This window comes from Thrips palmi, unplaced genomic scaffold (assembly GCF_012932325.1).
Source record: "Thrips palmi isolate BJ-2018 unplaced genomic scaffold, TpBJ-2018v1 HiC_scaffold_17, whole genome shotgun sequence".
Taxonomy (NCBI): Eukaryota; Metazoa; Arthropoda; class Insecta; order Thysanoptera; family Thripidae; genus Thrips; species Thrips palmi.
In genome coordinates, this window is record NW_023144626.1 from 2,035,567 (window position 1) to 2,063,316 (window position 27,750).

At 62.4% G+C, this 27,750-nt stretch overlaps 1 protein-coding gene across 2 annotated transcripts; it reads left to right on the plus strand.

Moving 5' to 3' along the window:
• Positions 1-1,231: 1,231 nt before the first annotated feature.
• Positions 1,232-26,452, plus strand: LOC117644154 (papilin). Of its 2 annotated transcripts, XM_034383422.1 has the most exons (35): positions 1,232-1,535; positions 11,203-11,263; positions 11,368-11,642; positions 11,731-11,773; positions 11,889-11,971; positions 12,052-12,202; positions 12,431-12,554; positions 12,719-12,799; positions 13,093-13,751; positions 13,829-14,008; positions 14,088-14,444; positions 14,529-14,670; positions 14,742-14,926; positions 15,006-15,843; positions 15,924-16,091; positions 16,158-16,374; positions 16,456-16,673; positions 16,747-16,923; positions 16,990-17,397; positions 17,476-17,652; positions 17,731-17,904; positions 17,989-18,168; positions 18,381-18,551; positions 19,197-19,460; positions 20,688-20,858; positions 20,934-21,069; positions 21,145-21,422; positions 21,650-22,102; positions 23,129-23,314; positions 23,430-23,557; positions 23,633-23,783; positions 24,376-24,843; positions 25,065-25,220; positions 25,310-25,594; positions 25,709-26,452. In XM_034383422.1, the coding sequence occupies exons 1-35, from the start codon at positions 1,513-1,515 to the stop codon at positions 25,807-25,809; spliced, it is 7,869 nt and encodes a 2,622-aa protein (XP_034239313.1). In that variant the 5' UTR covers positions 1,232-1,512; the 3' UTR covers positions 25,810-26,452. The 2 variants fall into 2 exon arrangements, with proteins under 2 accessions (XP_034239313.1, XP_034239314.1); XM_034383423.1 differs by lacking the exon at positions 24,376-24,843.
• The last annotated feature ends 1,298 nt before the right edge of the window (positions 26,453-27,750 follow it).

The window sequence follows — 27,750 nt, forward strand, 5'->3', positions numbered from 1 at the left end:
GGCGGCAGCGGAACAGGAGACAGTGTTGTTGGACTATCTCGTCCGCGCGACCGCGGGGGTGGGTAAGCTCCACAGCCAGCCACACGCACGTGCAGCAGCTCAGGTTGGCAACGAACGGGCAGAAAAGAGCGGCGGGACCCCTCGAATAGTGATTCCCTATGGCTCTGCCAAGTGGAGAAAGTTTTCAGCTCCGTTGACTTTATACAATAGGCAACCAGCAATGCGGGCCTGGGGAATTTTCTTGCTACTCTACTCACGCGGCAACACCGGCACTGCGGGTTGGTTCCTGAAAGTACGTCACCCCTTTCCGCTAACGTCGGCGTCGCTGCTTCGCGCCATGAGGAAAAGGCGCACACACTGTCAGCATCCCGAGAGATGGCAGGCAGCATGGCAGCCGCACGGGCGATTTGCGTGAGGAGTGGTCTGTCTGTCCGACTGCCTTACCGTCTGCCTCCCCGTCTGTCTGTCCGTCTGGCTGACTGACTGCCGTGGTCCTGGCGGGGCGGCGTGCGGCGTCTTTGTCTGAACCGCAGTCGGAGTTTTCATGGACCACCAAGAATCCTCCGCAGCCACTGTCTGCAGACTGCATGCAGTCGGCGAGCCGCCCGGACCAGACACCTTCGGCGCCACCGTCTGCGGGGAACGGCTGCAGCGTTGCATTGTGGCTAAAAGGTTCGAGCTCGATCAAGCGACTTACAACCTCCGCGAACTCCGGACGAACGAGTATTTCGGAGACACATCTAATGGTGTGCACATGGGCGGCGCAGCGTCCCGCGGCGTGCACTGCTGCAGCGTGGCCTCGAAGGAGGAGGACTCGTCGTGCAGGCGGAGGGCAAAAACGGGTAGGGGATCCGTCTGCTGGGCTTGCCGCTTGCCGCTTGCCCGGCTTGAGGAAGCCAGAAAACCCTTTGACGGACTGAATGGAGCCGCTACCCCTTCCCCTTCCACTCGCACCGCCACGTCGGAAAAAACTGGTGAACCAGGCTATCCAGCCAGGGAGGGCATGGGGGCAGGGGGCGCAACTCGCCTCGTACGGAGCATGAACGAGGGCGGCTGGGCCGCGGAGTACGGAGTGTATGGAGCCCCCCGAGTTGAATGGCGGCCGAGGAGGGCGAGGAGGGGGCCCCTCCTCCCCCCGCGCGGCACGCCGGCGGTGCTGGCGGTCCTGCGCCCCGCTCGGCCTCTGCTCGGGCTCGGCGGGGCTCTGCCGGCTCTGCCTCTGCCACTCGGCCTCTGCCTCTCGGCTTCCCGACAGCCTTCCTGGCCGAGGCGTGGCGCGCCTCAGTGCTGTGAGGACCGGGCCGCGCGAAGTACGCGAACCACCGGGCCAACGGCGTGCTTGGAGACGCGACGGACGAGGGTTCGGTCCAGGACGCGTGTGCGGGGCGCGGACTAACAAACGTGACAAGGATCCAGGATTATGTGACACTGCAAGGCAAGCCCTGACGGAGCTCGCAACGCGTTCCGCATCTCAGAGGAGGGAAGCCCCAGCGCGGGCTCACCGGCTTGGCCATGGACCTCCACCGACTTCTCAGGTGAGTTCGTGTTGACGCCCGCCCTGCGCCGCGGCGGTGTGTTTGTCCCACTGGTGCGTTCAAGTCACCCGGCCGCGAGCGGCGCGCTGACCGTCCGGACCGTCCCCGAGCAGACCGAGTCCGGCCAGCCACCCGGCCCGCTCTCCATGCAGTGCCTTCCCGCCCTTCTCTCTCTCTCGGTGAATGATCGTTCGATGTGCCCTTGCCGCCTTGCCGCCTTGCCCTCATGGCGCTTCTTATGGCCGAGTCGACAACGGCCAGCCCGACCCGGCCAGGTCGTAACCAGTGCGTCCCATCCGCGTGCCAGCCCTGCAGCCCGCAAGAACGTTTACAGATATGGCTCCCTTGATTAATGAGGCCCGCCTCTTGCCTCTTCTTCTCTCGCCTGTCCGATTCCGATGCAGAACAGTTCCCTCCGTCTCTCTCGCACTCGAGGGCAGCTCCGTTCGAGTGCGAGGCAGGCAGGGCGACGAAAGCAGAGTTCGGAATCAGCTTGCAGGGCCCGCAAGCCTCATGGAGGCACCTGTCCAGGACGACTCTTTTTTGGTCCCGAGTCACAGCCACAGAGGCGTGCGCGCTGCAGACATTATTCGCTGCATTTGTTTCCATAAATGAGTCGCGCTGTCTCTCTCGCGCCCCTGCGCGACGCCGCGACGCCCCTTGAGTGCGACGGAGACATCGGCCCTTCGGAACGAGACGGACGGGCGACGCGAGAACAACCCGTTCGGCGGCACGGCGGCGGCACTGCCGGCTTTGCACATTTCGGGGCCAGCCGGCTGCAGAGGTCCTTCCAGGAAGACGACGTCCTCCTCCACCTCCTCAAACGCCCCGCTGCCGCCGCCCTGCCGCCACGCCGCCACGCACGGCTCCGGGCCGGAAGTAGAAAAAGAGTGCCTTCGCTGTCGACGGGGAGGGCGTGGCGCTTTTTGCTACGACAGAAAGTCCTCAACAGGTTCACTTGAACGCGCGAAAAAGTGCAAACTCTAGACGTGTGGCGCTGCGGCGCTGCGCGGGGTGGTCTGGTCCTGGTCGCGGGGTGGCTTCGCTTGCTTCGCTTGCTTCGCTTCGCTACGGCGCCCCGCTACGCGCCGCCACGCCGCCGGCCTCACATGGCGTGGGGGCTTGGGGGCCACATGGCGGGAGGGGTGTGACGGTGTGACCAACCCCAGCTGGCTGTGCTAGCTGCGCTCCGTCAAGTCCCACCAGACCACGCCCACCCACGCCCGCCCCGGCGCGCCCGCCCCGGCGCCAGCGCGCAGACGGCCAGACAGGAAAGGCGGCAACTTCCCCAAATTTAAAGCTGCACTTCATTCGTCGAACAACTTAAAAAAACGCGATCATTCTTCGATGGAAATATAAAATGAACGCAAGTGTGATTTCCTTGCGTCCAAAGCTCGCTCCATTATGCTCGTCCTTCCCGGGACTGGGGCCCGCTTCGGTGAATGGTGCGAACGGCGGACACGTGCTGGGCTGGTTGCAGGGCCGCGGTCAGGGCTTTCGTCGCTCTGTCTCTGTCGCACGCGTACGGGACTCTCCACGAGTGCGAGAGAGACAGAGCGACGATGGAGCACTGTTCGGAATCGGACCGCAGAATGGCGGAGGATCGCTGGACAAGAATAGCGGCAACGCACAATGGACCGGTCCTCCCTTGTTTCGAGTGGAGGAGAGGACATCTTTTTATTGTCTCTCGTCTGAAATGTCCCTAATTTCTTCTCACACGCGCTGCTTGCATCTGTTGTCACGCGTCCCGAAGGATTCCGAACGGTCGCTCTGTCTCTCTCGCACCGCTATGGGACGCTCTGTGCGTGCGAGAGAGACAGAGTGACGACAGCACTGTTCGGAATCAGCCTGCTGCAAGGCGCGAAACGGACACACATGCGAGTGCATTGTGCGTGCCATGCATGCGGCCAGAAACTCTCATTTGTTCTGTGGGCCGTTGTCCACGCCCTGTTATCGTCAGAGTGAATAGAGTGACTAAGGTCGGCCATTTTCCGCGACCCGTGACCCGGACCGCGCTGAAGGTCAGTACGGGCTTATCAGCCTCGATGACGGTATGATAATGAGGATGATGATGGATGACGTCATCACTCCTTTGATTCGCGTTCCTGCGTTGCCCATTCAGGTGCAAGGCTTGACCGGCCTGACTCGTAGCGACCGATTCGCGATCTCCACCTGGGTGTGACTTTTTCTCTGACCCCCCACGGGGATCCTCGCGTTGTCGTTAGTACCCGATGACAGCAGGTAGTCCGGGCCCTTGTCCCTCACTAACGGAAGACCCGAAGGTCACTGCACGACACCCATACAAACCCTTTCCCTTTTTTGCTTCTTCTCATTCCCCTCTCCCTTTTCTGCTGTTTTTATAGTAGCGGCCCAACAGGTAGACAGCCTGCCTCCTCGCCGCTTCAGGTGAGAAGACAGTGGTCCTTTATGGCCGAGCTTCGTCTCGGAGACTCAAGGGTTGCCAATTACGCGTTGCGCGAAAAGGATTGGGCTCTCGAACTTGACCTTCAGTGTTTTCCGCCACGCCACTGAATCAGCATAGTTCCCGAGCACCAATTAGCTCCCCTCTCGACAAACGCGACGACAAATCCCGGTGCAACAAGTGGAGTAAGGAGTTTTCTGGTTTTTTGCTCCGGAAAGGGGAGACATGGCATGTTTTCGACTCGACACAAGACAGGAGTGGGTGGGGGTGGGGGGTGAGGGCGCTCCCTGGCTGGGGGGCCTGGGGGCTGAAGCCACAGCAGCCTTGAGGCCTCGCTTGAGGCTCCCCGGGCACCGACAGGCAGCCAACGCAATCTGTCATGAGTGCCGCGGGGTGGGAACTGGAGGCTGGAGACCCCTCCAGAGACCACCAGACGCATCTACATGCCGCAGCGCAGCAGCGTCGGAAGCTCTCCAGGATCATGCACTCCTGGAGAGCGCCACGCCACGGTGTCCAGGAGACTTATGCCGCATGCTCGGCATGGGGGGCCCTGCTGGGCTTGGGCTGACTCTGACTCATCGCTCTGTCTCTCTCGCACTCATGGGGCGTCCCGTAGGGGTGCGAGAGAGACAGAGTTGCTGTTCGGAACCGGCCTGCTGCTCGCTGTCCCGGTGGGAAACTGGAGCCCCTCGCCGTCAAGAGGCGTGCGTGCCTGGTGGTTAGCGCGTCCCTCTCGCGTCCCCGCCGGCCCAGAGGCCCAGAGGCCCAGTCGCGGTGCACCGGCGTGCCGGACCGGACTGCCTAGGACTGCCCTACGCGTAAAGTCACAGTAATTAAAGGGCTCGCGGACCGCGCGGAACCGCTGCAGTCCCATTTTGAAAAGCGCTTTCGTCGCTGTCTCTCTTGCACCTCTTCGAACGCCGCGCGAGTGCGAGAAAGAGAAACCGTTGTTCGGAATCCACGCCGGATGATGGCACTGCGCCCCGGTTCAAGACCAAGGACAGCGTGGCGGTCTGATTCCGAGCAGTGTTTCCGTCACTCTGTCTCTGTCACACCCCTGTGCAGCGCCCCGGGAGTGCGAGAGAGAGAGCGCATGCCGGTGCACGCCGCCGCCCACGCGACGCCGCTAGACGCCGCCACTGCGGCCGTTTTGCCCTTTTGGCGCCACCGCCAGCGGCATGTTAGCGGCGTGCGGCGACATCGCCTGCCCTGCCTGCCCCGACGTCATTCCGGGGGGGGGGGGGGGGGGGGAAGGGCCTTAGCACGTTGCGTCCTTTGTGGTTCGGCCGGAGCCGAGGCCGGAGCGCCTCCCGACCGGAGGAGGCCGGGGCCTGGCCGGGGCGGCCGTGCAAAAAAGTGGCGGTTTTGGAATCACCTGAGCGCCCCGGCCGTCGGCCCGACCAATGGCGTGCGAGACGGGGCCGGCCGACCGGCCAATGGCACGCCGACCCGGCGTCACGTGGCCGTCGTGGACGGGTACCTGTGGGTGCCCCGGCCCCGGGCTTCGTGTTCAACTCCTGAGCTCCGTTTGCATGAACGACGCAAATAATTGATTTTCTTCCTGGACCCGGTGAGCCCGACGGCCGGCTGAGCCCCAGCGCCCCACGAGTGCGAGAGAGACAGAACGACGAAGCGGCGATCGGGATCAGCCTACAGGGCCTACAGGCAGTACAGTACGATAATAGTCGTGATCGGCGCGTTGTGCGGCCGGCGAACCGTCGAACCAGCGGGCCGTGTCATAAACAGCTTGGATTCGCCGGGGGCGTGGCTGGCCTGTGGCTGGCCTGTGGCTGGGGCTGGCCTGGACCAGTTTTAGGGATAGGGAGACGTATCAACTTTGTTGCGCTCATGAATGCCATGAATGCCGGGCCACCGCATCGTCTGATGTCGCGCGTCGGACGCGTCCCCCCTCTTGGAGGACACATGAGCCGTGTCGGGTGTCGCTCGCTGCGACCGAGTCGCCCGCCGTCCGCAACCCTCAAATTTGGAAAGTAAAAAACAAAGAAGGGGGGGGGGAAGAGTAAAAGAGTTGAGTGACCCTCCTTGATACACAACGGGAGCGGAGAATGAAAGAATGAAGACGTCGCTCCATCTCTCTCGCACTCATAAGGCACCCCGTTTGGGTGCGAGAGAGACGGAGCGACTGAATGAAGGAGCTGCGGTCCGGACCGCTAGCGCCGCCAGCGCCGCCACGTCGGGGTGGCTGGCTTGGTCCACACATGCTCCATGTCTCTGATTCGTCGCGCCCGCGGCCTCTGCCTGTCACGGACGTCACTCTCCGCGTGACGTGACGACGTGACGACGCGACGCGTCACCGCCACCGCGCCGCCACAGCCGCCACATGTGTGGGCCGTGCGAAAAGCAGCGCCCAGTGGGACTGCCGCTCCGAGGAACTCTCAATGAACATGCCGCCTCACTATATCTGGATGCGACAAATTGACAAAAAGAGTTCTGTTCCTGCCAGCACTCCGTTTTTCACGCGGCCTTCGGTCGCACCCCTACCGGCTTGTTTACAAAACAGAAGGGGCTTCGTCTCCCTCATCTTCCCTAGGCGTAGCCTAAAGGGTGCCGACCGCCTGGTGTGTGTGTGCGCGACTGAGTCCAAGCACACAGTCACCAGTTGCAACGCGCGGGCGGCAAGGAGGGGGTGGGGAGGGGCTGCCAGCTGGTGGATGTAGTCCGGCCGTGCCCCGCGGGGTCCGCGACTGACCCCCCTCCCCTCCCCCTCTCCCTTTCCATTCGACCATGGCATTGATCTTACCGCGGGCGCCGTGTCCCATTATGCAATTCGAAGGCCTGGCCGCCGCGCTCAAGGAGAAGGGGGGGGGGGAGGGGCGGAGGGGGAAGGGCAAGGCCGTCTTACACAGTGCCCCTGCTGCCCCTGCTGCCCCTGCCCCGTGGCCCGCGTGGTTCTTGTCACTTCCCGTCTGCACCAACGACGCATCCCCTTCAGACTTTTCAGCTGACCCGTTCCCCCCTCCCCCCCCCTCCGCAGTGATTTTGCTGATGTAACTTAGCCTCTTCGAATTTGCTCTCTCCGTCGGCAGTGTACTTACCTATTCACATAGCGCTGCGACTTGAATGCACTCGCGGCCCCGTCTACGAGTTTTTCGATTTGGCCGGCGATAGTCGGTCGCCGTTCTGCGAACCGCGCGGCCGTTTTATTCATTTTATTCATTTCCTTTCGTTTTATTTGGTTTCATTGCCCCTTCCCATTTGCCAGAGCGCCCCATCCACGCCGGACTCAATTCTATCCGCGTTTCCCCCTTTTTTTCGCGGTGTAGCGGCGGGGCTTACTGAGGCGTGGTCACGAACTTGTAGCCCTTCGATAATAGTGAGTGCGTCCTTTTTGCCTTTTGTTTGAATGCCATCGTCCCGGCAGTCCCGACCGCCGCGAGCGGAATTATTTGTCTAATGTCTGGCATGCGATTTGTGTGTGTGTGGGGGGGGGGGGACTGGGAACTGTTTTCCTTCTCCACCGCCATCGGTCGGTGCACGGCCCCTCTGCGATGGCAGCGACACTGGTGCATTGGCAATTTTTCTCCCTGCCGTCGTCGGGAATCGAACCGACCTGCCAGAGCAAGTTGCTTGTGCGTACTGCATGACTACTAGTGCAGGCCCTCTGGACCAGGACGCTGCATCGCGGAGATGTTATCTCAGATGCCACGGTGGAAAAGGGAGGGGGGAGTGAGTTCATATTCAGGCCCTTCCAGTTCCTTGTTTTCTTTGGCGTGTCCTTTTGTCCGCCGACCCCAAAGTTTGGGATAATCTTCGAGGTATGCTGGAACAATTGGACTTCTGGATGCGAGACGTTTGTGTGTGTGTATGTGTGTGTGTATGCGTGTCTGTGAGTCTGCGTCTGCCCACAAAGAAATGTAAGCAGCGGCCAGCGATAATGCATGTGTATTCGGCCGGCCAAACTGCCTACTCAAGCGGTCAGCTGACCGATCCGCACACGGCTGCCATCGCTCTGTCTCTCTCGCACTCGTAGGGCGGTGGAGGTGGCCAAAGCTCTAGACTCGTTTTGAGCTCCAGAGTCGCTAAATGGGACTCCAACCGAACGTGTCACCCCACCAATGGATTCCTCGTTCGGAGAGCAATCCATTGGTGGGGTCACACGTTCAGTTCGAGTCCCATTTAGCGACTCTGGAGCACGAAACGCGTCTTGAGCTTTGGCCACCTCCACCGGTCTTCTGGCCCACTGCGCGCCTGGCCCCGGATCCTTGACTTGCGGACTGGGAACGGGGTCACGCTGGCCGAAGCTGTGCCGAACTCCATCCAGGCAGGGCGTCCCAGGCAGTCGCGGCAGGCACACTGTGGGCGTCGCGGCGGAAGCACAGCGGCAGGCTCCGCATCTGTTTCCTGTGGCAGTGATAGCGCTGCTTTCGTCAGGCTGTCAGGCCGTCAGGCCGCGGACTCGGAGTCAGCCTAGCCGCGGGCCGCGGGGTCAGTCCGCCCGGATGTCAGACGCGGCACAGAGGCTGAGAGAGCAAGGTGGCGGCATGGCGGCCGTCGTCGAGGGCGCCGAGGGTGTCGTCCTGGACGTCCACGACGTCCAAGGTCACGGCCGCCCGCGTCAGCGTGGCGTCAGCGCCGGGGGCGCGCGTCGAGAGCGTCGAGAGCGTCGTGGGAAGGCGGCGACGGCTTCGGGGAAGCCCCCGGCGTCATGCCCGTCATGCGCGCGGCGTGCGGAGCACCCGAGCACGCCGAGCAGGCCGTCGTAGCGCGGCGCGGCGGGCACCGCCTTCTCTGGCGCGCAGACGATTTCAAGCCCCATTGCATTCGCAAGTGGCGCGTCTTTTATGAACGGCAAAGAAGCGCCCGATCGGCTTCATTAGGCAACAGCTGCTGTACTGTGGCGACCGTGGCGACTGCCCCAGCAGACAGCTTCCCAGCGCTACTGTCTCTTTTGAAGCTACATTGGGCGCCACATCTGAGTGTGTGTGTCTGAGAGAGACGGGGCGACAAGAGCACTGTTCGGAACCAGTTGTAGTGCCGCCGCGAGGGCTCCGCGGCGTCCGCGGCGTCCTGGACGCTGTCGCGCAGCCCACGACGCGGTGGTCGGAGCAACGGAGAAGAAGTGCGAGGACCAGGATGAGGGCGATGAGGCGCAGGGCGTAATGCAGTGCGAGCGGTGGCAGCAGCGAGCCCCGCCATGCCCCGCCATGCCCCGCCATCATCGTAACGAGCTTTACGACCTGCCTCTTCACTCCGAAGGACCGCTTCGTCACTCCGTCTCTCTCGCACTCGTGGGGCGTCGCGTAGGTGTGCGAGAGAGACGGAGCGATGAAACGATCCTCTTCGGAATCAGGCGGCTGCGTCCCCCTCCCCCCTCCTCTCCGTCCCGCTGGTCGTCCTCCCCGCACCAGGCCGCCCAGGCAGGCAGGCAGGCCGAGGCAGGCGTGGACTTCCCCTGCGTTCCTCGTAACTCTAGCCCAACGCGCGATATGCGGCATACAGCCCGGGGTGCGGGCAGGTGTGTAAACTTGCCGTGTCCTCTCGGGATGCACGGCGTGGCGGTGCATGGCGCTGATGCACCGCGATGCGTGTGAGCACGCCGTTGCCGTCGAGATGCTGGCGGTGGATATGCGGCAGCACCGCTCCAAAAAGACGAATTCCAGACCGGGCCCGGGATCAAAACACCGTCTCTCTTCTTTTCCCCCTTGTTTTCGGCCACGTGTAGAGTGCGCGCGCTTTGCGAAGAGCGAGTGTCGCTTGTCGTGCAAGATCTGTCTCTCTCGCACGCACGGCGCACGTGTGCGGCACGCGGCGGCCCCCGCGGCCTCCTCGGTGTGCTCCAGCGCGGGGCGCAAGCAGGGGGATCCCGAGCGGAGCTCTGTCTCTCTCGCACTCGTGGGGATGCGTGTGTGAGAGAGGGAGACAGAGCGATTGTTCGGAATCGGACTACTGGTGCTATAATTAGGCCGACTGGGCCGACTCGCCGCGCTGCAACCTCTGGCCTCCGCCTGCAGTGCTGCAACGCCCTGCAGCGCTGCAACGGGGTGTGGAAGGATGGCGAGCAGGCGCCGGGCGGGGCTGCCACTGCAGCCGGCGTGCCACCACTGCGGGGGAGGAAAGCTAGAAGCTCTGCAAATATGGGGTCCTTACCCTCACGAAATTCGTGGCGCGATTTTCAAATTTCGGTCTGCAAACAGCCTGCAAAATTATCTGCAGGCATGTGGATCGTTTGCTACCCGTTGACACCCCAGAAAGAACGCCCTCGCGGAGGCCCATTGGCCCTCCGTGACGTCATCCAGTACAGGCTGCAGACGGCAGGCCGGCAGGCCCGGGGGACTCCCACGGTCCGCCTCGAGGACCGCGAGTGGCTCAAGTGCACGCGCAGGGGCAGCACGGGCAGCTCGTTGCACTGCAAGCAGGCCGATTCTGAACAGCGCTTTCGTCGCTCTGTCTCTCTTGCACCACGAAGGGACGCCTCACGAGTGCGAGAGAGACACAGCGGGCGGAGCTTTTGCTCGGGATCACTTTGCAGGGCCCTCGGCGGCGCGGCGCGCCACCCACAGAGAGACGCCTGTTTAGCGCTGGCTCCGCTGGCCACAGCGACGCAGCCCGCCGGTGCTTTGGCGTGACGGTGCGCCGCCCCGCCGCGCCGCCCCGCCGCCGCGCGGACAGACTCTTATTCTTCTCCGTGTCCACGAGGAGGCACGCCCGCACGGCCACGCCGACGCGGAGGCATGGAGGCATGGCACGCTCGCGGCCCGGGCGGGGGAGATGAACCAATGATCCACCGACACCCGGGGCGGCGGGACTCCCCGTCCGGTCCCTCGGCCGCGAATCCACGCACCTGCCGCCGTCTTATGAGTCTGTCTCTGTCGCACTCGTGCAGCACGCCCTGAGGGTGCGAGAGAGAGGGCTCTCTCGGCTGCAGCCTGCCCGGACGTGACTCCGATTAGGGATTAGGGTACATACTGACGGTAATTAGTACTTGTCGAGTGGTGGGGCGGTCGGGCGGTACTGTGCCGCCTCGTGGAATCGGGTAGATAGACGGACGGACGGGCGGACAGACAGGCGGACTGGCAGTCTCAGTTCAAGTGATGAGCACATGGGCGGACCGCGGCCAACGAGAATTTGGTTGTGTAAACACACATCACGATTGGGGGGGGGGGGGTATACTCACCTCAGCATAACAGCGGACCTGTGCCAGAATCGGTCGACGCACGGCCAGCTTGCTTGATGCACTGTCGCAGGAACCTCAATCTCACCGCGGCTTCTTTCACTTTGTTGCAGATCACTGGGGTTATTAATATTCATTCTAGCAACGTACTTCAGTTCAGCAATAGCGAGACATGTAAGTGGCTGTAAAATATTTAATGGTGCCCATGTGTGTGTGTGGAGTTGTACGTGTGTGTGGCCTGACGGCCTGACGGGGACGGCCTTACGGTGTGCTTGCAGCCGATCCGACACCACCATGACGCGGTGAGCCGAGGGCTGGTCCGCTACAGACGGCAGCACGGTGCGGGGCAGCCCGAGGAGCGGCGGCAGTCCGAGCACCCCCACCAGGCGCAGGGCCAGGCCGACTACCAGCCGCAGACCTACGTGTGGGGCGGCAGCTCGGCGCACGAGGGCGCCGGCGGCGGCGACTGGGGGCCGTGGTCCGCCCCCGGGGCCTGCTCCAGGTCCTGCGGGGGCGGCGTGGCCTCCCAGACGAGGCAGTGCCTCGGGCCCAGGTCAGTACAGTGTACAGTCTGCGGTCACAGTCGCTGCCGCGGTCATCGCCTTGGCTTGAGAGGATTGAAATGACGTGTCTTGTTGCAGGTGCTCGGGTGCAGACCTCCGGTACTTCTCGTGTAATATACAAGTAAGTTGGCAGGCACGGGCTCCGTCGGGCTCCGTGCGCTGAAGGTCCACTGTGTGATTTGTTTGTTCCTGCGAATTTGCAGCCGTCTGACGCCCTTCTTTCCCTCGCCTCTTAGGACTGTCCGCCGACGGCGGTCGACTTCCGCGCCGAACAGTGCGCAGAGTTCGACAGGCAGCCGTTCGAGGACAGATACTACTCGTAAGGACCCCGATAACCCTTTTTCTTTTGGCCCTTTTGGCCGTGCCAGTGCTTTCTCTGACCAAGTGGTCCCTGCCTAGGTGGGTGCCGTACACCAAGTCCACCGAGGTCTGCGAGCTGAACTGCATGCCGCGCGGCGAGCGCTTCTACTACCGCCACCGGAGGAAGGTGGCCGACGGCACCCGCTGCGACGAGGAGCGCCAGGACGTGTGCGTCGACGGCCGCTGTCTGGTAAGGGGCCTCCACTGGGAAACTGCAGCGTGTTGCACGCTTAGGCCGCGACGCGACTCACTCTGCCATTAGCAGACGCGTGCTGGCGTCACAGACAAGCGCACGGCGCTAAAACCGAGACGGAGGGAGGGGGGCGCCCTCTGGTCGGGCGTCAATGTCGTTCGATGCCCCTCTCGAAACGGTTCCCTCTGGCCGTCCCGGCCGTCCTGACCCTCGTCTCCTTTCCAGCCCGTGGGCTGCGACCTGATGCTGGGCTCCTCGCGAAGGGAGGACCAGTGCCGCGAGTGTGGCGGCGACGGCTCGGGCTGCACCACGTACCAGAGGCAGTTCGAGATCAACGACCTCCAAGCCGGTGAGTCCCTGCTCCCAGTTGCCCAAGGCAGCCCAAGGCACGGCCGGCGCCGTCGGACGCGCCGGCACGCAGCGCGCGGGGCAACGCTGCGCGTTGGGCTGCCTACCCCCAAGGCGCTCTCTCGCACCAGCTTTGACGCACTCTGTCTCTGTCTCTCTCGCCAGGCTACAACGACATCCTGCTCATCCCCTCCGGCTCCACCAACATCCGCGTCCGGGAGGTGAAGCCCTCCAACAACTACTTGGGTAAGTGCGTGCCGTGCACGGTAAAACCGCGTCCTGGGAAAACCAGGGCCGAAAGTCTCCAAGGTTGTACGGAGGGCCCGTTCCAGGATGGTGCTGGAGGAAATGGCAAAACTTCCAGGACCGTCCTGGAACATGATTCCCCAGGACGCGGCTTTACCGATTGCACCCTGGCCGTTTGATTCCGAACAGCGCCCTCGTCGCTCTGTCTCTCTCGCACTCACGGAGCATCCCGCAGAGGTGCGAGAGAGACAGAGCTTCGTCGCGCGTCTGACCGTCCGGCCGTCGCGTTGCAGCGGTGAGGAACACCAGCGGCCACTACTACATCAACGGCAACTGGCGGATCGACTACCCGCGCACCTTCAACTTCGCCGGCTGCATCTTCCACTACGAGCGCAAGCCGCAGCCCGAGTTCTTCGCGCCGGAGAGCCTGTTCGCGCTGGGCCCCACCAACGAGGACCTGTACATCGTGATGCTGTACCAGGAGCCGGGCCCCGGCCTGGAGTACGAGTACAGCGTGCCGAAGGGCATCGCGAGCCGCCTCAACGACCCCGACAGCTACGCGTGGCAGACGGACGAGTTCTCGGGCTGCAGCGCCACGTGCGGCGGCGGCTACAAGGTGCGGCGCGTTTGGTGCGCGCGCAAGCGGGACATGGAGATGGTGGCCAACGGGCTGTGCAACACCGCCACCATCCCCGTGGCCAACCAGACCTGCGCGCCCGAGCCCTGCCCGCCCGGCTGGATCACGGACAGCTGGAGCGCCTGCAGCGAGTCCTGCGGACGCAACGGCACGCGCACCCGCCAAGTCTACTGCGGCCAGATCATGGGCAACGGGCTGCCCACCGTGGTGGACGAGGGCACCTGCAGGATGCTCAACGTGCCCAAGCCCGCCACCAGCGAGCCCTGCGGCACGGACTCCATCTGCCCGTCCTGGTTCAAAGGGCCGTGGAAGGCGGTGAGTTGAAGCACCCTCTTTACCTCCGATCCAACAGTGGAGCCGAGTGACTGACGGACTTGCTTTCCCTCCCCCAGTGCGACAAGCTGTGCGGCGAAGGCAAGCAGCGCCGCCAGGTGACGTGCTACCTGCGGCGCGACGGCCGCATCGAGATCCTGGGCGACAACTACTGCCCCAACGCCAAGCCCGCCGCGGAGCAGGACTGCTTCCTGCGGCCGTGCGAGGGCGTGGACTGGGTCACGTCGCCGTGGAGCGGGGTGAGCCCAGCCCTCCCTTCTGGACATGCGTGCGCATGCGTGCGACAGGTTCTCAATCACTCCTCTCTGCTGCCCACAGTGCGAAGACAGCTGCGGCCTGGTGTCCGAGAGCAGGACGGCGGTGTGCGCCTCCAAGTCCGGCAAGATCTACCCCGACTCCCAGTGCCACGCCTACCGCAAGCCCAAGCTGGAGCGCGAGTGCCTCGGCGGCGGCGCCTGCGACTACGAGTGGTTCGCCTCGCAGTGGAGCAAGTGCTCGTCCAAGTGCGGCGCCGGCGTGCGCACCAGGAAGGTGTTCTGCTCGTCCTGGGACAACGACACCCTCACCCACGCCGACGACGACAAGTGCGACCCCGAGCTCAAGTACCACGACTCGGAGGAGTGCGTGGGCAACGCCACCTGCAAGGGTGCCTGGTACTCCGGGCCCTGGTCTGAGGCAAGTGTACCAAAACGCACTCGTTTTAAAATATTTTGCTCGTGTTCGTATTTAAAAAAAATAATTTTAATTTTTCAATGGCAGTGCTCTAAGCTCTGCGGCGGCGGCGAGATGACCCGCAAGGTGCTGTGCATCCTCAACAACCAGACCGTCCCCATCACGGAGTGCGACGCGGACCTGACAGCGGACAGCAGCGACTCTTGCAACACACACGCCTGCGGAGAAGGCAAGCAAACTCCCACCCCTTCGCCTTAATCTAAAAGCAAAAAGTCTGACCCTGTTCCTCTCGCTTCTTAGACGAGACATTGTCGGTGTCCGCGTCCCCCATCACGTCGGCCAGCCCCGAGGAGGTGTCCACCATCGAGAGCATGGACGACGACGAGGACTGCCTGGAGTACGAGGAGGAGGAGGAGGTCATCGAGGTCCGCGGCGGCTGGGGGCTGCTGGAGGACGACGACGAGGAAGACACCACGGACGAACCGGTGAGACTTCACCCTGGCCCTCCTGGAGGCCTCTGCTGGAGCAGTAGAATTTTGTTATCGACGCTGTTTTGTTGAACAGGAACCGACTGAGGCAAGCTCTGTGCCGTCCGCGACAGAGCCTGGCTCCGCCGCCACGGACTCCACCGCGGCCACCGAGACCAGCGGCACTGACGCCACCGGCGCCACCGACGCGTCCGCGGCCACAGACGCCACCTCGGGCACGGACGTGACGGAGGCCAGCTCTGGCACCGACGGCACCGCGGGCACCGCGGCAAGCGTCGGCACTGACGCCAGCGCCGCGACGGAGTCCAGCGCGGGCACCGAGGCCAGCTCCGGCACGGACGCGACCGCCGCGACGGAGTCCAGCGCAGGCACCGACGCCACATCCGAGGCCAGCACGGACGCCACCACCGACGCTACGACCACCGACGCCACGACCACTGACGCCACGACCACCGACGCCACGACCGTCCAACCAGCAGGCGCTACGGAGCAAATGAGTGCCGACGACCCCGGCGCAGGCGCGGCCGCGACGGACGTCCCCGCCGACGCCTCGACCACGGACGCCTCGACGACCGACGCTTCGACGACCGACGCCGCCACCACGGAGGCGTCCTCCACGGATGCGACATCCGCCGCGTCAGTGGACGCCTCGGCTGCCACTGACGTGTCCAGCGCCACGGAGTCCGCCGCCGCCACCGAGTCCTCGGCCGCCTCCGTCGACGCGTCCGGGGCCACGGCGGCCACGGACACCAGCACCGACTCCACGGCCGTCGGAGTGCGCGCCGGCGCCACGGACTCGACCGCCGACTCCGCGGCCACGGACGCCACCGCGGATAGCGCGGCCACGGACTCATCCGTGACGCCCGGCATGGACACGGCCTCCAGCGTGACCGAGAGCACCTCCTCCGTGTTCGGTGCGTGTGGCGGACAGAGACAAACGAAACTGTAGAGAGAATCCATTGACAGCCTTTTGCTTTGCCGGCTTTGCCTCTAGACCCGTGGGGCTCCACGACGTCGGCCACCCTGGACGAGGTGACGGGCAAGAGGAAGCGCAAGTGCAAGAGGAGGAAGCGGAAGAAGCCAGACCCCGCCAAGTGCCACGCCTACGAGTTCGGCTGCTGCTGGGACAAGGAGACCGAGGCCAAGGGACCGTTCGGCGAGGGTGAGTGTCGCTGTCCTTGAGATTTTTTTTTTTTTTGAGCAATGTAACTGAGAGCGAGGGTTCCAGGCTGCCCCGAGGCCAAGACCTGCAAGGAAACCAAGTTCGGCTGCTGCTCCGACGAGGTGTCCCCCGCCGACGGACCGGACCAGGAGGGCTGCCCGGTGTCGCAGTGCGCGGAGAGCCTGTTCGGCTGCTGCCAGGACAAGACGAGCGCCGCGCAGGGCAACAACTTCGAGGGCTGCCCCGAGCCGGAGACGCTGCCTTTCGACTGCAAGAAGACCCAGTGAGTGGCGGGGACGGCCCACGCAGCCCGCACTGCCGACTCGGCCTGCGTTACACACCCCTTGTGCTTCTCCCTTCACAGATTCGGCTGCTGTCCGGACGGAGTGATGGCCGCGCAGGGCAAGAAGTACCAGGGCTGCTTCGAGTGCGAGGGCTCGGGCGAGTGCAACTCGTGCAAGGACACCAAGTACGGCTGCTGCCCCGCCAGCGAGCGCGCCGCCACGGGGCCTTTCTTCCAAGGCTGCGAGGGCCTCTGCGCCAAGACCAAGTACGGCTGCTGCCCGGACAACAAGACCCCAGGTACACACCGCATGCCAAAGCCGCGGGTTCGAATCCCAAACGATCCATTTTCTGTAACGCGTTTTGTCCGCAGCCAAGGGCAAGAAGAACAAGGGCTGCCCCAAGGCCGCCTGCACCAAGGAGAAGAACGGGTGCTGTGCGGACGGCATCACCCCCGCGCACGGCCCGGACCAGCTGGGCTGCTGCATCAACACCGAGTTCGGATGCTGCCCCGACAACATGACCCCCGCCAAGGGGCCCAGGAACGAAGGTAAGCATCGGTACTTGTGCCTCGCGACGAGCGCGCGCAGTGTAGCAACGCCCTCCTCTGTGACAGGCTGCACGTGCGAGAACACCAAGTGGGGCTGCTGCCCGGACAACTACACCATCGCGACGGGCAAGAACAACTCGGGCTGCGGCTGCTACTACACGGAGCACGGCTGCTGCCCCGACGGCGTCACGGCGGCCCCCGAGGCCGGCTACAAGGGGTGCCCGTGCTGGACCTACCAGTTCGGCTGCTGCCCCGACGGCGAGACGGTGGCGCGCGGGCCCAGCGAGGCGGGCTGCGGCTGCGAGAACACCGAGTTCGGCTGCTGCGAGGACGGCGTCACCAAGGCCTCGGGCCCCGGCCGCGGCGAGGGCTGCCACTGCGCCGCGTCGCGCTTCGGCTGCTGCCCCGACGGCAACTCCACGGCACAGGGCACGCGCTTCGAGGGCTGCGCCGACAAGCCGTTCAACCCGTCAGGTAGGCGCCGTCGCCGCCCCCTCCAACGCCACCCTGGCGGCACGGCGCGGCACGCGTGAAACTCTCCTCGTGTTGCAGAGGGCTGCATGCTGGAGAAGGACCGCGGCACCTGCCGCAACTTCACCGCCTGGTGGTTCTTCGACAAGGAGTACGGCGGCTGCGCGCGCTTCTGGTACGGCGGCTGCGAGGGCAACGCCAACCGGTTCCGCAGCCAGGACGAGTGCAGGGACGTCTGCGTGGAGCCGCAAGGGCGAGGTGAGGCACCACAACCTGCGTTTGGAGGTCCACAGCGACTTGCTTTCTCACCATTTCCTTCCACCGCTCCGCTTGCAGACGTGTGCAGCCTGCCCAAGATCGAGGGCCCGTGCGAGGGCTACTACCCCACTTGGTACCACGACCAGGAGAGCGGCCAGTGCAGACAGTTCATCTACAAGGGCTGCCTGGGCAACGCCAACCGCTTCAAGACCCGCGAGGAGTGCAACAGTCTCTGCGTGCCAGAAACGCTGGGTGGGTAACCGCGCCTAGATTAAAGTATCCCAAAAAAAAACAAGTGATTCTCAATGATTCGAACCACCGACTTGGGTGTTGCAGACGCGTGCTCAGCCCCGGTGGAGCCCGGCCCCTGCAACGGCTCGACCCCGCGATGGTACTTCGACAAGGACTCCAGGACGTGCCACCAGTTCGCGTACGGCGGCTGCAAGGGCAACAAGAACAACTTCGCCACCCAGGCCGCCTGCCTGTACAAGTGCAACAAGCCCGGCGAGAGCCGCGGTGAGTGGGCCTGCATGGAGTGCTGGAGAAGGTGCTGGAGAGGGTGCTGGAAGGTTGCTGGAGGTTTTGACGGACATGGTGCCATGGCCTCAATTCCTCCCTGCAGGTGGAGCGAGGTGCCGGAGGGCTTCCTTAACCGAATGCGCGTTGTCTATCTAACCCTGATGACCCCAACTCTGAGCATGCCCCACTAACCCCCTTGCTAACCCCAGAGGTGTGCGGCCTGGCCAAGGAGCAGGGCGACTGCACCGAGAAGCTGGCCCGGTGGTCCTTCGACGCGAGCGAGAACAGGTGCGTGCCGTTCTACCACTCGGGCTGCGGCGGCAACGGCAACACCTTCGCCACCAAGCAGACCTGCGAGGCGGACTGCCCCAAGCGAGTCGGTGAGTCAGACGCAGTCAGACGGACAAACGCATTCCACTTTCAAATCAAATGCTCTGTTTTTCATTTTCGTTAATACCATTTCGCTCTACACTACCCGAACAAATATAAAATTTTGGAGCGTTTCATCACAAGGCAGTATCACGAAGCCTTTTGTCTTCTCAGCAGGAGGATGCACTGAATTTTTGTCGCATTTTAAAACGTGTGGTGCGACAGGCGGACAGACAGACAGACAAACAAGCTTGCAGGGAATCGAACTTGAAGCCTCCCGGTCCAGGACGAAAACCCCTGTGAAGTCAAGGATATGCTGCCCGCTCGGCGGCCGAGCGTGCGGGTTGCCTAGCCGTCGGCGCTCAGGCGCTCCAAGTGGAGAGTTGCATGACGCCACTCGACTAAACTTTAACACTTGCATGCGTTTGGTGGAGGGAGGACTAACTGCTACCCTGTCGATAAAAGCACACAATTTCACGCATTTTCCAGCGTAGTACTCAGTTCCGTTCATCTCCCGCCTACCTAACTGCATGGGCAGTGCCTTCAGTGGCAGCTGTGCGCTTGAATGAAGCGAATGGCTACGATGCAGTCTTACCGGTGCAGCGCCAAAACTACTCGCGTGGAGTTGGTTGAAGGGCATTGCTTTCTGCCCGCAGCCCAGGACGTGTGCATGCAGCCCGCGCTGACCGGCGAGTGCCACAACTACACGCAGCGCTGGTACTACGACGCCCTGGAGGCGCAGTGCAAGCCCTTCTACTACGGCAACTGCGGCGGCAACCACAACAACTTCCAGACGCGCGAGGCGTGCCAGCAGCGGTGCGAGCGCGGCGCAGCGCCCGAGCCGCCGCCGCAGTCCTACCCCGAGCCCTACCGGCCGCCGCAGCCGCAGCAGCCCGCCGAGCCCCAGCTCACCGCCAGAGGTGGGTCAACGCTGTCAACGCAGCGCAGCGCGCAACTCGGCCAGCAGACTCTCGTCGCTCTGCCTCTCTCGCACTCGTGGGACGTCCCGTGAAGATGCGAGAGAGACAGAGCGACGAAGACGACTCTCGGAATGAGTATGCCGCCAGACGCGACTGGCTCGCGCGCTCGCGCCCCCGATCAGGCCGCGCTTCCGAGCGGCGCGTCGTCGCTGTCTCTGTCGCGCCACCGCGGACCGCGACGAGAGTGCGAGAGAGACGGAGCGCGTCCGTTCCGGGAAGTCGCGCTAATGGCCGCACGGCATGCCGACGGCAGATAAGCGGCAAGCGGCCGCGGGAGGAAAAATAAAATTGCCGCCGTGTTTTGACGGGAAGAGGCACGAGGGAGAGAGAGGCCAATTGCAGGCCGCCGCGGTGGATTCCGTGGTTGCGCAGTCTACGGCAGTCTCGGGGCTGTCTCCGGGACCGCCCACCTCGCCGCCAGGCGGCGTCCGCGGCGCCTAGAGCGCCGGCAGTCACGTGGACAGCCCCGGGGGTGAGACTGCGTAACCGCGAGAGAGGAACCCACTTCGCAAACTCAAAACAACAACCTAGCAAAAACCGTCGCGTTCGCCGCGGTGGGATTCGAACCCGCGTGGAAAAGTAGAGTGCTCTCAGTGTGGCGTACGTGAGCCTGCCACGGAGGTTCCCGGTGGTTCCCAGCGGGCCGGCGAGCTCCAGGGCGGCGAGCTCCAAAGCGCCACGCACTTCGCCGTACGCCGCGTCGCGAACTTTCTTCAGAATCCGCAGCTGGGCCAGCTCCACCGACTCCGACTGCAGTGCTTTCGTCGGCCTGTCTCTCTCGCAGCCGGGCGCGACGCCCCATAAGCGCGAGAGAGACAGCGCTCGGAATGAGCGGGGCGAGCGGGCCGGCCGCGGGTTGTGGCATCACGGCATCACGCGCTGGCGATCTCGCTGACGATCTCGCTGGCCGGCGGTCGCGGCTTATCGATGTATCGATTTGGCCGCTTACAGTGTCACCGTGTGAGTGAGGCTGATGTGACGCCGGCCCGCGACCTGAAAAAGAATTCTCGGACCGAGCGAGGCTCATTAAACCTGCCGAAATTTTGGCGCGGTTCCGGGTGGCCGCGGGCCGCCCGCTATCGTCGTGCATGCCAAGCGCGTCCCGACAGTGCGAACGACCTTCGGCCTCAGCGAATCTCCAGTGGCGTGTCTTTTCGTTTGCCGCAGACATCTGCTTCATGCCCGAGGACCCAGGCCACTGCCAGGAGTCGCAGCCCAAGTGGCGCTACGACCGCCGGGACGGCGTCTGCCGCCAGTTCGCGTACAGCGGCTGCGGCGGCAACCGGAACAACTTCGACCGCCGCGAGGACTGCGAGCAGACGTGCGCCAACGTGCAGGGTAGGCCGAGAGAGAGAGAGAGAGAGAGACAACGTCGCGCGCCCTGCAGTCACTAACGCCCCCTGTGCCCCACAGACGCCTGCTCGCTGCCCAAGACGGAGGGGCCGTGTCGCGCCGCCACCAGGGCCTACTTCTACAACGCGCGCCAGGACCAGTGCGAGGAGTTCCTGTACGGCGGTTGCCAGGGCAACGCCAACCGCTTCCAGGAAAAGTACGTGACTCTTCACTCTGTTTTTGTCTCGGATTATGGCGTGTGTTTTCACCGTCTTGGCTGTTTCCCCCGCAGGCTAGAGTGCGAACAGCGGTGTGTCCGCGACCCCAGCCGCGCGCCGGGCCTCAACGCGCGCTTCGGCCAGCCCGGTGCCGGTGCCGAGTCCCCGCAGGCGTCGTCGTGCAGCGTGCGCGTGGACCCGGGCCCCTGCACCGAGTACTACATCCAGTACTACTTCGACGACCGCTCCAACTCGTGCCAGCCCTTCCAGTACGGCGGCTGCGGCGGCAGCGTCAACCGCTACAACTCGGAGGAGCAGTGCGAGCGCGTGTGCGGCACGCTCCGAGGACAAGGCGAGTCCTGCCGCTGTCTCCGTCGCACCCACCGGGCGCCCCGAAGGGGTGCGAGGGAGACCGAGCGGAGGAACCAATTTTATCACTCGGCTGGGCTCGGCTCCAGAGATCGTTTACAATTTTAAACCGGTGATGAGTCACCCGAATACCCACTGTTCTATCAGTGAAATTATACTCCTTCCGTTCATCCATTCTCTGCCTGAAAATGAAACCGACACCGTTTCCAGATGTGTGCAACCTGCCGTACGAGACGGGCCCCTGCCGCGGATCCGCGCAGAAGTGGTTCTACGACGCGGGCGTGGGCATCTGCCGCGAGTTCAACTACGGCGGCTGCAGGGGCAACGGCAACCGGTTCTCCAGCAGCGAGGAGTGCACGGCGCTGTGCGTGCAGAAGTTCGAGCTGCCGGTGCAGACCAACGCGTCGGCGGCCGGTGCGCCGCCGCCCGAGGAGAACGCCATCGAGACGGGTGACCGGTGCGAGGCGGCGCGCCGCGAGTGCGCCGACCTGCGCTGCCCGTACGGCGTGACGCGCAAGGTGGACGCCTCCGGCTGCGAGCTCTGCAACTGCTACAACCCCTGCGAGGGCATGGTGTGCGCGCCCGACCAGCAGTGCGGCATCGAGCTGGCCCGCTCCAGGGACCCCGCCGAGCCCATGCAGTTCAGGCCCGTGTGCCGGCTCAGTGAGTACCGCGTACCGCCACGTGACGTCATAGCTTGGCAGGCTCGGACTGGCCCCCAAAAGGCCCCGGCAGATAAGACCGCAAAAGGCCCCCGATCATCATTGTTTTTACCCTTCATGACCAACTTTGTGAGGCTGCCGCTCCCACACAAGTTGCGGTCAAAAGCCTTCCCGTACAGGACATGAAAGACTAGGGTCTTAAGAATTCTAGGGCGTCGAGGGAGGCCTTTTACGGCAACTAGATTGGACACAGTGGACACCCAAAGTCAGCAAAATCAGCAAATTTCCGATATTCGACTACTTTTTGACCAACTTGGTCGGAAAATCATTGCGGTCAAAGGCAAAATCGTTGTGGTCAACGTCTTCCCTATACAGGGCATGAAAGAGTAGGGTCTTGAGAATACTAGGACGTTGAGGGAGGCCTTTTACGGCAACTAGATTGGACACAGTGGCCGTCCAAAGTCAGCAAAATCAGCAAATTTCCGAGATTCGACCACTTTTTGACCAACTTTGGTCCCAAAATCGTTGCGGTCAAAGGCAAAATCGTTGTGGTCAACGTCTTCCCTATACAGGGCATGAAAGAGTAGGGTCTTGAGAATACTAGGACGTTGAGGGAGGCCTTTTACGGCAACTAGATTGGACACAGTGGCCGTCCAAAGTCAGCAAAATCAGCAAATTTCCGAGATTCGACCACTTTTTGACCAACTTTGGTCCCTAAATCGTTGCGGTCAAAGGCAAAATCGTTGTGGTCAACGTCTTCCCGATACAGGGCATGAAAGAGTAGGGTCTTAAGAATACTAGGACGTCGAGGGAGGCCGTTGGCCGCTACTAGATCGAAGCAGTGGCCGCTCAAATTCAGCGAAAACGGCTACTTTCGGAGATTCAATCACTTTTTGACCAACTTCGTGACGTTACTGGTCACAAATCCAAAGGCCCCGGCAGATTTTTCTGCCTGTCTGCCCTGGCCAGTCCGAGCCTGTAGCTTGGGAAGGAAGGGAGGGAGCCTCTGACACTGACCCTGTTGCAGTCAACAAGCCCGGCGAGTGCCCCGCCGTCTCCAGCCGCTCCTGCAGCACGGACTGCTACTCGGACGCGGACTGCTCCGGGGAGGCCAAGTGCTGCTACAACGGCTGCGGCCAGTCCTGTGTGCACCCCGCCAGCGACGCGGCGCCGCTGTCCACCGCGCCGCCGCCGCCGCAGCGACCCTACGAAGGTGCGTCCGCGGGCTGACTCCGAACAGCGCTCTCGTCCAGGGCGGCGAAAGCACTGTTCGAAACCAGGCTGCACGCACCACGCGAGTCTGACGGCGCCCTCGCCTTTGTCCGCAGAGGCGTCCCCGCAGGTGCAGGTGGCCGAGCCCCAGGTCACCGCTTCGGAGGGAGGCTTCGCGACGCTGCGGTGCATCGCCACCGGCTACCCGCTGCCCACTGTCACCTGGAGGAAGGACTCGGTCACGGTGAGCTCCTCGACGGCGAGCTTACTGGCGCTGGGACGCGCGCTGGGAGACAGTGCTGACACAGTCTCTGCGCAGATCGAGAGCGCTGGCGGCAGGCACAAGATCCTCACGGACGGCAGCCTCCAGATCATCGGGCTGGTCCGCACGGACTCGGGCATCTACCTGTGCATCGCGGACAACGGCATCGGCCCGGCCGTCACCAAGGAGTTCCGGCTCGACGTCACGGGTGAGTACAGTGCACCGGCACACACTGGGCGCGCCGCTTGGTCTAACACGCGTGCTTTGGAGGCTCTTCGGTCGCGTCGCGGAGGCGGTCCCCGACAGGCCAGGCGGGCAGCCGGCTAAGCTCGATCCGATTACCGAACCGCCTGGGTTTATTTCGCGGCGATCTTATCGACCTGGCTGGTCGCACGGACGTGACGTCACGTCCGCGACGGCGGGCCGCGCTCCGCCGCTCCGCGCTATCGCGAGTGCCGACGGTCAAGACAAGCCCTGGACAGAGAGCCTGGGGCGGCCTGGGGCCTCATCGCCGTGTCTCTCTCGCACCGGGCGTTCCGCAGGGGCGCGAGGGAGACTCTGCGATGAAGCACTGCCCGGAACGAGCCCGCTCGGGGGGCGTGTCACGTGGATCATGACTCCAGCGCCATCGCGCCACCGCGCCACGCAGTCCCAAGCAGCCGGGAGAGCCAGCCTCCCATCGCCTGGGATCGGGATGCCTACTAACACTAACACGCGCTAATAATTAACCTGAACTAACCCAACCTAACCTAGCCTTGCCGCGGCCTTTCTCACTAACCCTTGACTCCGACGCGCCGTAGACCCGGTGGACCAGGAGGCGCAGGTGGTCGGCGACCTGAACGCCGAGGTGGTGGCGGTGCTGACGCAGCCCGTGACGCTGCGCTGCTACGCCTACGGCTGGCCCAAGCCCTACATCACGTGGTGGCGCGGCGAGCGCATGCTGCCGCTCAGCTCGGAGCAGTACGAGCAGCGCCACGACCACGCGCTGCACATCTACAAGGTGGCCCTGCGCAACCTGGGGCCCTACACGTGCCAGGCCTACAACGGCAAGGGCAAGGCCAATTCGTGGACGGTGACGGTGCGCGCCGTGGGGCTGCCCGAGTCCACCGGGCCCGAGGACATCCAGTACCACCAGTACCTGCTGCCGCCGCAGAGCGCGCAGGGCGGCTCCACTTCCAGGCCGCCCTACCGGCCCTACCCGCAGTACACGCAGGCGCCCGACCAGCCCGGCCTGCCCGTCACCGAGCAGCCCAACAGGCACTTCGTCGGTAAGCCAGTCTGCGGGGGGACTCTCCGGAGTGTTTTCAGTAGACGCGTCATAAGGTAACGGCGTGGTTTGGGATGCATGCCCTCTTTCACTGCAGTCGCAGTGATTAACGCTTGTTTCTAACTCATCTTCATCGCGACTAAAACCTCTTAGGGGAGGAACTAACAGGGGTCGGTCCGGACTCCCGAGAGTGCCGTCGTTCTAACTCGCTCGCCGTTGCAGCTCCGGTGCACACCAACATCTCCGCGTCCCAGACCACGTTCCCCGTGGGCGGCGACGTGTCCATCCCCTGCCAGGCCGACGGCTACCCCATCCCCAAGGTCACCTGGTTCAAGGACAACGTGAGGCTCGACCCGTCGGACACCATCCGCATCGCAGGTCAGTGGCGGATCCAGGAACCTTTTAAGGTTTTTAAGGGTTTGCAGTGCCTCCCTCACTCATCGCCTCCACCGCGTGCCCCCTTACAGAAAGCAACCGCCTCGAGGTCCTCCGTGCGGACGCCAACGCCTCGGGCACGTACCGCTGCGAGGCCGCCAACCAGTACGCCTCGCACTGGTCTGAGGTGGTCATCACCGTCACTGGCGCCTACATCCACCCCAACTGCACGGACAACCCCTTCTTCGCCAACTGCCAGCTGATCGTCCGCGCGCAGTACTGCACGCACCGCTACTACGCCCGCTTCTGCTGCCGCTCGTGCACCGAGGCCGGGCAGCTGCCGTCGCACGGGCCCCACCTGGACGACACGCAGCAAGGTACACAGCTTGTGGATTAATCTTTCAAAATGGAATGCTCGGGGAACAAATTGACGCAGTGTATCTATCCATGATGCGCGATCTTTTTTGACATTTTGTGCCTTGCCTTTTCAGGCCCCGCCCCGAGAGGAAGATTCGGCAGGAGGCGTCGCAGTCTGTCGAGGAAAATGCTGATCCAGATAGCCCAGCTGGCTAAATTGGCCAACCTCACCTAGTCACATCTCTGCCACCTAAAAGAAACCATCAGTAGTTGTTTTGATTTTGAATGAATGGACCTGATGTACAAATAGTTTCCTAGACGAATAAGCACTCTCATAAAGCCGATTTCCTTAGACTTTGCTTTACTGTAAACTTTCAAACATTAAACCTACAAACCTAGCTGGGAGCTTGGGAGCCGTTAGTTTTAAAAATTACCAATTAGTTGTTCCCTAAATGCCCCGAGATACGTTCTTCGACTTGTGGTGAAAACATGTCGCTTTTCGTTATTTTGTAGAATTAATACCATTCAACCAAAGCTTAATAGGAGTTTCTTTCGAAGCACAAATTGCCTAGAGGCAGTTACCAGCATTAAATCACCATGGCGTTTATTTAATTTAATAATTATTGAACCTTAGTTTTAAGTAGATTTTAATATTACACTAAATGTGCCATCCCTTATGACAATACTTCTTAAGAATCGATTCTTGACAAGTTGCGCCCCAACAAGAACGCACTGCCATTTCCCAACTAATTTAATACAGGCTGCACACCTGCAGTACGAGAGTATGAAGCTAAGTTTTATTCTGTCAAAATAGGAGTGTATAATAGATTAATGATTTTTTACATCATGTAAATAAAAAGAAAATGGATAAAACTGTTTTTCATTGTTTCTTTTTCTCCTTTTTACAAAATCCACACGTGCCCCAGATAGCATCTGAAACTAATAATCAATGGACACTAAAAGTAATTGATAAATTGAGCCCGGGTTTATATTGATCGACATGGACATCTTCGCGTGCCGGACTCGGCTGACTGTAGCCAACCAACGAGTCGCAACGTCCGAACACAGGGCACGAACACAAAGTGTTCATACCCGAGCCAGGACGCGAAAGAGGAAGGTCTTAAGACTACCCACCCGCACGCTTATGGGCTACAATTGCCAACAAGCGTTCAGATGCCCCCTTCGTGGCTACCAGTTGGGACAACAGAGAGTTTCGTAAATTTTTGTGCGCGTGTACATTTTGTCGAGTGCCGAGATGAAGAGAGTGGCTCGCCGCGGATTGGCCAACGCTGAGATCTTCTGCTGATAAACTAATCGCCAACATTTTCTGCAACGGGAATCGGAATGCGAGTGCCGATTACCCCTCCAGGTTTTTTTTCTTCCTGTTATTTCTTATATTGGAAAGACAAATCCGCGCGCGCCGGTGGCGCTCATAACGGCGGGAATAACACAAGTGTGCTACACAGGCAAAAGTCACACTAGCAATCAGTTTTTTCTTTCTTGCCCCGGGTACTCATTTGAGGGTTGGTGTTTGGGCGACAGTGGCCAGCTGACCTTAAGCTCAAAGGTGACTTCTTACCCCAACTCAACTCAACGTGACTTGAGGAACGTATAACATACATATCATAGTACAGCTTAAGTTGGGCACTTCCACGGAGCCGGCGGGGCAGGCGGGGCCAGCGCGCGCGGTCCACGGACAGATGCGCGACGGGCGAAGCAGGCGAAGAGGGGATGCTGCAGGCCAAAGAGCGGTTCCGAACTGAGTTTCGTCGCTCTGTCTCTCTCGCATCCCTGCGGGCCGGCTTGTGAGTGCGAGAGAGACAGAGCGATGCAGACTGCAGCCTGCAGACCGCGGGGTGGCGCGGTGAGGCGCGGTGACCTCGCGCTTCGGTATAAAAGCCGCAGTCCGCCAAACTTCTCTCATCAGTGTTGTGATCAGAGGCAGGCACCATGCACCTTAAGGTGAGTGTGGGTCGGTGCAGCGGGGCCAGCGTTCTCCAACCGGGCCGGACCCCAGTGCTTCTTAGTGCACCACTTGGCCGACTGTGAATGTGTGTGTGTGATTGTAGGTGTTCGCGTGCCTTTGCCTGGCGACGGCCAGCTTGGCTGCGCCTCAGTACCGAGCTGAGGTGCTAGCCCCCGTCGCCGCGGAGGTGTACGCACCGCCGGTGCCCAT